General features: G+C 44.7%; 1 protein-coding gene across 2 annotated transcripts in view; it reads right to left on the reverse strand.

Annotated features, from left to right (window-relative positions):
• LOC106612315 (catenin alpha-1) overlaps nucleotides 1-13,703 on the reverse strand; it is a 244,829-nt gene that overhangs the window by 49,642 nt on the left and 181,484 nt on the right. For both annotated transcript variants that reach the window (XM_045724259.1, XM_045724260.1), the window contains 2 exons: nucleotides 5,412-5,522; nucleotides 1,538-1,719 (listed from right to left, as the gene is read on the reverse strand). In XM_045724259.1, coding sequence (XP_045580215.1) covers nucleotides 1,538-1,719; nucleotides 5,412-5,522 — 293 coding nt within the window. The remainder of the gene's footprint in view (nucleotides 1-1,537; nucleotides 1,720-5,411; nucleotides 5,523-13,703) is intronic.

Raw genomic sequence — 13,703 nt, forward strand, 5'->3', positions numbered from 1 at the left:
ACAATAGGTCTGGGAGGGGAACCGCTGCCTGGCATTAGGGTCCTTCAGGGGGACATGGATCACAAGTGGTAGGTTTGAAGTGGGACGATGCTAAGCATTTGATCAAAGGCTGGCTCATCAGCCTGACCTGAAGAGAGTGGAAGGCTGGGCTTGGGACGGAGGAAGGCTGGGCTTGGGACGGAGGAAGGCAGGGCTTGGGACGGAGGAAGGCAGGGCTTGGGACGGAGGAAGGCAGGGCTTGGGACGGAGGAAGGCAGGGCTTGGGACGGAGGAAGGCAGGGCTTGGGACGGAGGAAGGCAGGGCTTGGGACGGAGGAAGGCAGGGCTTGGGACGGAGGAAGGCAGTCTAAGTGGACTTATACTCCTTTCGGTGTCCTCTGTTTTCGTGCAATTTAATCTCATGCAACTTCATGTTCAGTGTTTATGCTGTTTAGCTAAGGACAATGCCTTGGCTTGTAGAGTAAACCCTGTCTTCAAGGCTGGTGCTTACAGGGTGACTGCAGTGTTAGGCAAGATCTGACTGGAGAAACTTCTTTAAAGAGTTGGAAGTTGAGAGACATGCAGGCAGAGACAGAGCTTTGCTCTGTCATTACCTCCAGGCATAATGTCTCCTGACTGATTCACTTTAAAATACATAGAGGAAGCCCCCCCCCCCCCACACACACACACACACACCTCTACTTGCAGGCAAAAGACCACACACACACACACACACCCTTCCCGACACACGCACACCCACCCCTCCCGACACACACGTTTGACTGAGCAGATGGCCGGCCAGGGCACTCAGGTGATGTGCCATAGAGCCTACGGTCTTGTCTGTGTGTCACATTTACTAGAGGACAGCTGCTGGCCTCCCCAGTCAGGACAGAGACCATCTTACTAATGTGACCCGTTTCAGGGAACTAGGCTTATGTCGCCCGTCACTACTTCATAGGAGATCCATTTCAACATTTTACTTTTCATTAAAAGAAAATACTTTTTGGGGCAGAAATGCCTTGTGGAAAATGTGAACTTCCATGTGACTTAAACTTATATAACATCTGTAAATACGAATAAAATTGTTAAAATAACAAGCCCAGTTGGTTGAGCCACGGAAACCTACAGGAACCTTCCCGTTAGACATGATTGGCAGAGATAATAATGAGTGGGCTGGACATGCCGAGAGAGGAGTTCAGATTGGTCTGCCATGTAGCATGCTTCTTTAAAGAACATGATCTGCTAAGTACGTGTGGATAATCCTATCTACCGCGGCTTTTTATTTAAAAAGATAATGAAGAACTGAAAAATGTGCGCTACTGCTCTCAACATCGCTGCCCTGAAGTTAATAGAGCTATCGACAAAGCTCAGTGGGAAAACGTTGTGATGGACTACTTTCTGCAGGATGATTGTGCCATACTGACTGTGAAAATGAATCAGACAATCCCTGATTTAGGTAAAAACATTTTCATTGAACCAGAAATTGTAGAGTCTTCTGATGACAATGGTGGGGAAGAAACACACATCCACCCCTCTGCCCGCCCGCCCCCCTCCATACCTGGTGAAGTCCGTCATCTCCATCATGATCATACACATCTGTTTGGCCAGGACGATGATGTCGTTGCCGGAGTCGTCCCACTTGGACACCTCAGCGTCCAGCTTGCTCTTCTCCTCCTGGAAACTGGCCACCTGCTCAGCGATCTTAGCCTTCTGCTCCTGGGGCAGCTGGGCCATGATAGCCTGGTAGAGGAGGAGAAGAGAGAGTTATAGAACAGTACACCGAGCTGTTATAGCCTGGTAGAGGAGAGATGAAGGAGAGAGATGAGATGAGTATAAAACATTACACTGGGCCATAAATGCCTGGGTATGGCGAGAGAGAGTTACACTGGAAGATAAGTACCAGGACACTACAATACACGCCACTACCGTACAATACACGCCACTACACACTACTGTACAACAAACTGGTCACTAGTACTGTTGTTGACATGTATATATTATCATTAGTATCAATCTATTTATCCTGCTACTGGTCACTATTACTAAGTTACACCAGCTCTGTCAGGAGGAATGGGCCAAAGTTCACCCAACTTAATTGCGGGAAGCTTGTGGAAGGCTACCCAAAACATTTGACCAAAGTTAAACAATTTAAAGGCAATGCTACCAAATACTAATTGAGTGTATGTAAACTTCTGACCCACTGGGAATGTGATGAAAGAAATAAAAGCTGAAATAAATCATTCTCTCTACTATAATTCTGACATTTCACATTCTTAAAATAAAGTGGTGATCCTAACTGACCTAAGACAATTAATTTTTACTAGGATTAAATGTCAGGAATTGTGGACAAACTGAGTTTAAATGTATTTGCCTAAGGTGTATGTTAACTTCCGACTTCAACTGTACATACGAGCCTCTGAACTCATGTGATGAGTGACATTACCTTAAGAGACCAGGACGACTCGCGTTAGCTCCCAGACCTAATGCCTTCGCTTTAGCTTGGAGAAGAAAACACTGTCAGGCACATACCAAAATCGCCATTCCTTTAAGTTTTTATAAATATGGCCTTTTGGTCAAGTCCTAATGCTCTTGAATGAATTTCCTTGTTTTCATTCCTAAGGCTTAGATCAACTGAAGACGCCTCTTAGGTTTGCTCCAAAAACACTTTGTGGAGAAACCTTGCAACTAAACAAGAAGACCTGATAGAAAACACAATAGAATGATTGTAGTTCAGTTGGAAATCAGAACGGTCTACATTACCGATGCATAACAAGAAGGCTAATGAGGTCACGCCGTGCTTCCACACCGACTAACATATTTCTCACCAATGTAGCCCCCTCATTTGGCCAATGAATGGATATATTAATACACCCATTACCAAGGCAACAGAGGGAATATTTAAAGAGAGTGTGTCTGTGCAAGATGTGTAGTCTCTAGGTCCTTCTCTCTGGGTGATGTGGGCCTTCTCTCCGGGTGATGTGGGTGTACGCTGTGGGCCTTCTCTCCGGGTGATGTGGGTGTACGCTGTGGGCCTTCTCTCCGGGTGATGTGGGTGTACTCTGTGGGCCTTCTCTCCGGGTGATGTGGGTGTACTCTGTGGGCCTTCTCTCCGGGTGATGTGGGTGTACTCTGTGGGCCTTCTCTCCGGGTGATGTGGGTGTACTCTGTGGGCCTTCTCTCCGGGTGATGTGGGTGTACTCTGTGGGCCTTCTCTCCGGGTGATGTGGGTGTACTCTGTAGGCCTTCTCTCTGGGTGATGTGGGTGTACTCTGTAGGCCTTCTCTCTGGGTGATGTGGGTGTACTCTGTGGGTGGTAGGGCAGTGGTTGAGGTTGTGAACAGTATTAAACTGGAGTGCTCTTCATTTCCTTCCAACACAACTCAGAACAGGGGAGTGTCCCAAATGGCACCCTATTCCCTATGAAGTGCACTACTTTTGACCAGAGCCCTATGGTTAGCGCAATATATAAGAAATAGGATAAGATTTGAGAAACAGGACAGAGTATAGGTAATGCAAACATGGAGAGAAGAGGGGCCATGATATCTACAGCATTTACAATATATTGTTAAAGAAATCATAATATCATGAATGCAGTCACTAGCCAGGCTGGAAACATTACAGAACTCTAATATAATAGAGAAACGGAACCCAGCTCGTGCCGGCTTTCCAAACGGAACCCAGCTCGTGCCGGCATTCCAAATGGAACCCAGCTCATGCCGGCATTCCAAACGGAACCCAGCTCGTGCCGGCATTCCAAACGGAACTCACACACACACTTCGGAAACGATGTAATACATTTACATAAGTATTCAGACCCTTTACTCAGTACTTCATTGAAGCACCTTTGGCAGCGATTACAGCCTCGAGTCTTCTTGGGTATGACGCTACAAGCTTGGCACACCTGTATTTGGGGAGTTTCTCCCATTCTTCTCTGCAGATCCTCTCAAGCTCTGTCAGGTTGGATAGGGAGCGTTGCTGCACAGATATTTTCAGGTCTCTCCAGAGATGTTCGATGGGGTTCAAGTCCGGGCTCTGGCTGGGCCACTCAAGGATATTCAGACACTTGTCCTGAAGCCACTCCTGCGATGTCTTGGATGTGTGCTTACAGTATGGTCGTTGTCCTGTTGGAAGGTGAACCTTCACTCCAGTCTGAGGTCCTGAGCGCTCTGGAACAGGTTTTTATCAAGGATCTCTGTACTTTGCTCCACTCATCTTTCCCTTGATCCTGACTAGTCACCCAGTCCCTGCCACTGAAAAACATCCCTACAGCATGATGCTGCCACCACCATTTTTCTCCGTAGGCATGGTGCCAGGTTTCCTCCAGACGTGACGTTTGGTATTCAAGCCAAAGAATTCAATCTTGGTTTCATCAGACAGGAGAATCTTGTTTCTCATGGTCTGAGAGTCCTTTAGGACTCTGATTGGTGGAGTGCTGCAGAGATGGTTACCACAGGTGGACTCCAATCAAGTTGTAGAAACATCTCAAGAATGATCAATGGAAACAGGATGCACCTGAGCTCAATTGAGTCTCATAGCAAAGGGTCTGAATACTTATGTCAAAAAGGTGTTTTCGCATTGTCATTATAGGGTAGTGTGTTTAGATTGATGAGGAAAAACTATTATTTAATCCATTTTAGAACAAGCCTGTAACGTAACAAAATTTGGAAAAAGTGAAGGGGTCTGAATACACTGTATAGTGGCTAGTGTACTACTTTTGGCCATTTGGGACCACTAATGTCCACAGTGATTTGTGATAGCATTCACGCTGCTCCAAACTAAATACACAATTCATTAACTAATTCAATTGAATTGGCTAGACGGCATAGTCACTAGCTAATATTCTGATTGAAAAACTCTGGTTTATGAGCCTCTGTTATGGGTTCCATGTTAAATAGATTGGGACCTAAACCAGTAACCTGGACATTGGGCTTTCAAGTGGCTACTACACCATAACACAGAAACATTAAACCCAGAGTTAAACTACTCTGTTTTAACTCAAGTATGCTTCCCTTCCTGGAAATGTATGGGAGTTTACATAGTGAGTCAAGGATAGTTAACAAAGGATATCGAAAAGATCTTCCTGTAAATGGTATGGATACTTCTACTGGGTTTACAGTGGAGTGGGAGCTAGTGAGGTGAGAGGAGCTCATTAAATATCAGAGCATTACCAGTGTGCATATGCATGGGATTCCAGACTATCACAGCCGGTCCTGATTCACTCCCTATCCCTTCCCCTTGGTCTTACATGTTGCCAGATCTGGCCTGGTAGCTAGTATGTGAGAGGGAGGGGGGGAGTCTAGATAACCATGTCTGAATGGAAAGTCCAGAGTATCTGTGAGGGGGTCAAGGGAGTCCTGGCGTGAACAAGGTGCATTACCCACTGAGACGGCCTGTAGAAAGAGAGGCGTGTGTGTGTGTGTGTGTGGACTCACCCTGGCACTCTGGCCTGCAATAAGCTGGTCATCTTCCGTCTGCATGCTGGTCCTGCTGCGAACATCAAAGTCCTCCGTCTCAAAGTCAGAGTCATCCAGCTCTTCAGGAGTCTACAGGAGAGGAGAGAGTGAGGAGAGGGAGAGGAGAGAGAGAGGGAGGAAATTAACAGGGAGATGTGGAATGAGGAGGGAAAAGGAAAACCAAATTAGAAAGAAGAAGTGTGTGTGGTAGAGAGCTGTTAGAGCAGCATGATGTATGACAAATGCCCCGGTGCTGCCAGCTACAGCAACAACAGAGGAAAGTCTACTTCCTGTCCTCCACAGCAGCCTGCCACGCTAAATTAATTAGTAAATGAAGTGTAATGTCCTGTCCTTTGCATTTTCAGAGGGAAAATGAAGCTAGGCGGAAAGTATGCAACATATCAGGAGTAAAATGTGTCAAATCAGACCATCACCCGGCATCATTAGAGGTGGTGGTGGGAGAGAGGTAGAGGTTTCTAGCGAAGAACACTACAGACAACAGCCTGCATGGTGGCATCCTGGATGTGTGGCTTGGTGGGTGAGATTTGGTAAGAGGGTAGAACTAGCAAGGTCAACGGTTCAATTCCCTCAGGGATCACATTTGTATTTATTATGGATCCCCATTAGTTCCTGGCAAAGGTAGCAGCTACTCTTCCTGGGGTCCGGCAAAATTAAGGCAGTTATACAATTTGAAAAACATTACAATACATTCATTACAGAATTCACAAAACACTAAGTGTGTGCCCTCAGGCCCATACTCCACTACCACATATCTACAATGCAAAATCCATGTGTACGTGTGTGTCTAGTGCGTATGTTATGTGTGTGTATGCATGTGTAGTTGCCTATGCCTGTGTTACATGCACATAAAGTGTCTTCACACGGAGGAACAATTAACGTGCGAGAGTAGAGAGTGTCAATTCAAAAACAGTTGTATTGGTTATGTTCACTATGTAGCCCGTGTTAATTATTGTTGTGTTCCTGTTGACTCACCTTATGTCCTACGGGAGCCACCGTACCTGCCTGCTCTAAACCGTTAACTCACGAATGTGAGGACAGTTGTAGCTAGTACACGCGAACAGTTTAAAGAATTTAAGATAGTCTAGTTCTTTCTACAAAACAGTATTCTCTCTTGAAATGGAAGTTGGTGTAGTTTCCCCAGTCGTAGCCTGTCTAGGCTATATGCCTGTGATGATAAATCAACACAGGTAGGCACAATGTTTTCACAAATGTATCCTATTTGACTGATAAACCTTAGCTTCCAGCCCAATACATTTTAAACTCCATCTTTACTGTACTTGGCATAAAGGTCATAATTCCTCTCCTACAAACGACCCAAGCAATTCATCGTCATATTTCCACCAGCTCCGCACGCAGACGCAAGAAAAATACACTACGACGCAGCTGACACACTGTCTGTTTTCTCTCATTGATTCCTGCGCCTTCCATTTCCATCGTGTTCACACGCACCAAAACAATTTATTTTATTTTATTTGGGCTTTAAGTGGCTTTTGGGTAAAAGCTGCGGCTAAGTGGCATAAAAATGATATTGATTGTAATCCTCCAAACCTTTTTCCTTGTCCACAGCCCTGAACACTAGTCATGTAACAGACATCTCTCCCTTCCTGAACGCCAAGCATGTAACAGACATCTCTCCCTTCCTGAACGCCAAGCATGTAACAGACATCTCTCCCTTCCTGAACGCCAAGCATGTAACAGACATCTCTTTTCCTGTGTTAGTATGGCTGACATGAAGTTAGCAAGGCCTTGCTTTAAGGGAAAACTGACAGACAAGAAAATCCATTTCGTGGTTGTGATATGGAAGGAAAGAGAGGAGAGAGGGAAGGAAAGAACGGGAATGTGATAAGGGTGCATTCTCTCTCCGGTGCTGTAACTCACTTCATGCTTATCCAACTGTCTGTCTACACACATCCCTTATCAGTCTGTCTCTATATCTTCCATAGGTAATGACTCAGATCCCCCAAAGTCAAAAAAATATCACAAGGTCTCACCTCGACCCACCTCCCCACTCACCGTGGAATATCAAGGTCTCACCTTCCCACTCACCGTGGAATATCAAGGTCTCACCTCCCCACTCACCGTGGAATATCAAGGTCTCACCTTCCCACTCACAGTGGAATATCAAGGTCTCACCTCCCCACTCACCGTGGAATATCAAGGTCTCACCTCCCCACTCACCGTGGAATATCAAGGTCTCACCTCCCCACTCACCGTGGAATATCAAGGTCTCACCTCCCCACTCACCGTGGAATATCAAGGTCTCACCTCCCCACTCACCGTGGAATATCAAGGTCTCACCTCCCCACTCACCGTGGAATATCAAGGTCTCACCTCCCCACTCACAGTGGAATATCAAGGTCTCACCTTCCCACTCACCGTGGAATATCAAGGTCTCACCTCCCCACTCACAGTGGAATATCAAGGTCTCACCTTCCCACTCACCGTGGAATATCAAGGTCTCACCTTCCCACTCACCGTGGAATATCAAGGTCTCACCTCAAACCCACCATCCCACTCACCGTGGAATATCAAGGTCTCACCTCGAACCCACCAACCCACTCACCGTGGAATATCAAGGTCTCACCTCGAACCCACCATCCCACTCACCATGGAATATATAGAGATGTCTGTTCACTAGAGGAGTGAGTCCATCTATCTGAGCATGTAGGAGGGCTACTACACACACACACGCGCGCGAACGACCTAGTTAAAAGTCTAAACCTCATCTTGTAAGTGTTTAGATGAAATGTCCTCCACACTAGTGGGACCGGGAGAACAGACAGGACCACCCACGTTAATTGACAGTGATGGTCAACCAATGATAGCCTTCATTTCTTTTTGACGGTTGAATCCACCTCCTGACAGTGGACCAGTAGATTAACTCCAACACTGACATACAAGGAGATGTGAGATCCTATCTTTACCCTGTGCTGCTTCCAGAAAGGCCCTGGGCTACAGAGGAGAGAGTAGCTACTGTAAATGTCCAGGTAACCCTGACTGATCCTCTCTCCTTCTGCCTACTGTAACGGCTCCCTCTGAGCCCGTCAGTCACTGGAATGTTCCTCTTCCACCCTCTCTACCAGTCCAGTGACATATTATACCCAGCGGGTGGTCAGGATGGGGCCTGTCATCCTGTCAGACACCCCAGGCAGGGGACATTGGCCGCGGGCTACGAACGACACGGACTGGAGCTGCCTGGTAGTAGCTCCACTTACATAGCCCCGGACCCACAAATCTCTCTGGTAACATTGAGGAGCCACTGACTGGGCTTGTGTGTGTGTGTGTGTGTGTGTGTGTGTGTGTGTGTGTGTGTGTGTGTGTGTGTGTGTGTGTGTGTGTGTGTGTGTGTGTGTGTGTGTCCTTTGGAACTGTTGTTTCAGAGAGTGACAGAGTTCAGTATGTCTGATTTGGTCTTTCATGTTCTGTGGGACTGTGTGAGTCAGACATGAAACCTTTGGTCTTAATAACACACTGTTACAGGACAAATCTAAACCAACAGTCCAGGTCAGAGTGTAGCAGAGTACATGTGGTGTGGTCGTAAGGGTTTTTTCCAGATCAAAAATAACCTTAGGTGGTGGGCGGCAGTGGGCACAGTTGGCCCCATCTCGGCGGTGTAGATTTTAAAAAACAAAACCCCAAAAATAAATAAAAAATAAACATTTTTAAGCCAATATCCTGCAATTGTCCTCCACATTTGGACCAAATTAAATTCCCAATCCTCCACACTTTTCACATTTGGACCAAATTAGATTCCCAATCCTCCACATTTGTCCATGGCTAATGCTGTGTTAATTTACTCAAACAAAAACAAAATCAATATAGCTAAATTCATTGTTTTTGTCATTTTCAATTCTCCCAGTCATTAATAAAAAAAATAGGTACCAAATTAATTTTTTTATTTTTTATTAATGCTTGGGAGAATAAATTGTATTTTTTCACAGTTTGGACTTATGCAGCCCCAAAAAATGCTAAGGTGGACGGCCCTAGGCTTTCAATTGCAGAGGAAACCATGGTTTGTGTGTGTCTGTGTGCATCGTCTGAGTGTGTTTCTGCTCCAGTCAAATCCCAGAGGACCCTGTGGTGAGGACTAAACCTCTGATCAGAGCAGTCTACACCACCAGTGTTATTCTGCTAGATGAAAGGCGGGGTGTTTGATGGGTCAACATCCAGACAGTAGACTCATGAGTAACTAGGCTTCTCATCAATCCGCGGACTAGACACACACGGTACGATCCCCAGTTAGGGACGTTATTAAATAACAAACAAGTTTAGCATCTCCAGGCCTTCAAGCCGCTGATGTGCCTTTGGAACATCTACATTAAAAAAAGCCAATAGATCACTTCAATACACACCATCACAATAAATACCCAATTTATTTTAGCCTGGTCTAAACAAACATTATGATATGAAGAAAATGTATTTCAGAAGAACAGAATATGAGTTGGCCTACTGTATGTTATCTGGCTATGATATAGACTGTAGGCTTGTTCATTTAGCAGACTAGATACTGTATGTTATCTGGCTATGCTATAGACTATAGGCTTGTTCATTTAGCAGACTAGATACTGTATGTTATCTGGCTATGCTATAGGCTTGTTCATTTAGCAGACTAGATACTGTATGTTATCTGGCTATGATATAGACTGTAGGCTTGTTCATTTAGCAGACTAGACTGTGGCTCTGTTGGTAGAGCATGGTGTGTGCAACGCCAGGGTTGTGGGTTTGATTCCCACGGGGGGCCAGTACAACAACAACAACAAAAATGCATGAAATGTATGCATTCACTACTGTAAGTCGCTCTGGATAAGAGCGTCTGCTAAATTACTAAAATGTAAATGTTATCTGGCTATGCTATAGACTGCAGGCTTGTTCATTTAGCTGACTAGATACTGTATGTTATCTGGCTATGCTCCATGATATAGACTGTAGGCTTGTTCATTTAGCTGACTAGATACTGTATGTTATCTGGCTATGCTCCATGATATAGACTGTAGGCTTGTTCATTTAGCTGACTAGATACTGTATGTTATCTGGCTATGCTATAGAGTAGGCTTGTTCATTTATCAGACTAGATACTGTATGTTATCTGGCTATGCTATAGACTGTAGGCTTGTTCATTTAGCTGACTAGATAGCGTATGTTATCTGGCTATGCTATAGACTCTAGGCTTGTTCATTTATCAGACTAGATACTGTATGTTATCTGGCTATGCTATAGACTGTAGGCTTGTTCATTTAGCTGACTAGATACTGTATGTTATCTGGCTATGCTCCATGATATAGACTGTAGGCTTGTTCATTTAGCAGACTAGATACTGTATGTTATCTGGCTATGCAATAGACTGTAGGCTTGTTCATTTAGCGGACAAGAAATGCTTCTAGTACTGTGCCATTATTTTATAGTAAAGAAGAATATAATTCATCTTAGCTGAATAAAATAGAAAGGATATTTTTTACATTACGGAGCAACTGTACATGTGAAGCGACTACGGGGCTGCGCGGCTACGGGGCTGCGCGGCTACGGGGCTGCGCGGCTACGGGGCGCAACTTTGATGATCAGTGTTGGATGTGATTTTAGATCGCATTTGCATTGATGTCAGAATGGTTAGTGGAACAATAGAGGCCTGAGTACCAGGCAATTAGGACCTGATGGAGGGACAGTAGAGCCCTGAGTACCAGGCCATTAGGACCTGATGGAGGGGCAATAGAGCCCCGAGTACCGGGCCAATAGGACCTGATGGAGGGACAGTAGAGCCCTGAGTACCGGGCCAATAGGACCTGATGGAGGGACAATAGAGCCCTGAGTACCGGGCCATTAGGACCTGATGGAGGGACAATGGAGCCCTGAGTACCGGGCCATTAGGACGGATGGTTGTTAACGTATGACCAGCGAATGTTCTGAGTGCATAAGAGATGACAGTGACTCAATAGTGACAAGGAATTTTAATAACGGTCATGACCAGTGACTGTCGGTGTAGCGGTAACATGGTCACCGTAACAGCCCTAGCCAGCACCGCGGGCCCCTGTGTTAACGGCTTAAATCAAATCAGGATATCAAGACTGGAGCTCCAGCTCTCCTCTCTCTCCTCCCTCTCAGCCACTGTCCCTCCCATATTTTTCACTGTCTCTCCCCCTCTGTCCTGCTCACTCCAATTTAAGAATACAAATTTAAAATGTTGGGACTGTTTTTCCGTGAATCAGTTATTAAATGGTTTCTATGGGCTAATAGAAGTAAGGCCAATTCCATCAAATAATTTATTAACATACAAAAGCATCCTAAAATACAAAATCAAATAGCTAAATTACCCTTGGTATGACCATCATAAAACAATTCCATATGTTTGCTTAGTAGACCCCCCCCCCCACACACTCATGAAATGAAAACATACGATACAGAGAGCATCAGCTATTCGAGCTCACGCATCACTACACAGCCTAATTCACTAAACGGGCTCACACACCAGGGCTTTCAGACAGCACTTTGTTCCTGCTGGCCTAAATGTTTGTGTTAATATAAATTAAAAACGCCCAACTGATACCTGTATAATAAACATTAAGGATATAAACATGGTCTGGGACTTGAAGGAGTTAATAGCGTGTCATTGAATAAAAAAAAAAGGTGAGTGATGTTAAAGCTAGACGTTGCTATGCTCAGCACGTACAAAACATGAAAGAACTGCATCTACGACTGACAGTTGGGAGGAGAGGAGAGACCAGAGAGAAGACTAACATGAGGAGCTTAGTGCACCTCTCTCCTCGTTCACAATGTTGGATTAAAAGGACCAGAGAGAAGACAAGACAAACATGAGGAGCACAGCGCACCTCTCTCCTCGTTCACAATGTTGGATTAAGGAGGAGAGTAAAGAGTACAAATATCTAAATTACAACTTAAACCCCTGACATGACCATAAGTGATTGAGACATGAAGACATTTAAGTGAAGGAGAGGCTCATCAATAGTGCATGGTCGATGTAGTGTTGGTGTCTTCAGTGTGTACACTCACACGATCGTGTCAACAGTGCAGTTAAGGAGAGTTAGGGCTCATTAACCTGTTACGGCTAGGGGGCAGTATTTTCACGGCCGGATAAAAAACGTACCCGATTTAATCTGATTATTACTCCTGCCCAGAAACTAGAATATGCATATAAGTATTAGCTTTGGATAGAAAACACTCCAAAGTTTCTAAAACTGTTTGAATGGTGTCTGTGAGTATAACAGAACTCAAATGGCAGGTCAAAACCTGAGAGATTCCTTTACAGGAAGTGGCCTGTCTGACCATTTATTGTCTTTCTTTGACATCGCATTCCATTACAAAGGATCTCTGCGGTAACGTGACACTTCCCACGGCTCCAATAGGCTCTCAGAGCCCGGGAAAAACCTGAATGTCGTCATTCCAGCCCCAGGCTGAAACACATTATCGCCTTTCTCAAGTGGCCGATCAAGGGACTGTCGGCTTAGGCGCGTGCACTGGCCGCCCCCGTCTTTGTGTTTTTTCCTCTGTTTACCGAAAAGAGGATTCCCGGTCGGAATATTATCGCTTTTTTACGAGATAAATTGCATAAAAATTGATTTTAAACAGCGGTTGACATGCTTCGAAGTACGGTAATGGAATATTTAGAATTTTTTTGTCACGAAATGCGCCATGCGCACGACCCTGATTTACCATTTCGGATAGTTTCTGGAACGCACGAACAAAACGCCGCTATTCGGATATAACGATGGATTATTTTGGACCAAACCAACATTTGTTATTGAAGTAGCAGTCCTGGGAGTGCATTCTGACGAAGACAACAAAAGGTAATCAAACTTTTGTAATAGTAAATCTGATTTTGGTGAAGGCTAAACTTGCCGGGTGTCTAAATAGCTAGCCCGTGATGCCTGGGCTATGTACTTAGAATATTGCAAAATGTGCTTTCACCAAAAGCTATTTTAAAATCGGACATATCGAGTGCATAGAGGAGTTCTGTATCTATAATTCTTAAAATAATTGTTAAGCTTTTTGTGAACGTTTATCGTGAGTAATTTAGTAAATTGTTAGTAAATTCCCCGGAAGTATGCTAGTTCTGAACGTCACATGCTAATGTAAAAGCTGTTTTTTGATATAAATATGAACTTGATTGAACAAAACATGCATGTATTGTTTAACATAATGTCCTAGGTGTGTCATCTGATGAAGATCATCAAAGGTTAGTGCTGCATTTAGCTGTCTTCTGGGTTTTTGTGACATTATATGCTAGCTTGAAAAATGGGT

This window comes from Salmo salar, chromosome ssa09 (assembly GCF_905237065.1).
Source record: "Salmo salar chromosome ssa09, Ssal_v3.1, whole genome shotgun sequence".
Taxonomy (NCBI): domain Eukaryota; kingdom Metazoa; phylum Chordata; class Actinopteri; order Salmoniformes; family Salmonidae; genus Salmo; species Salmo salar.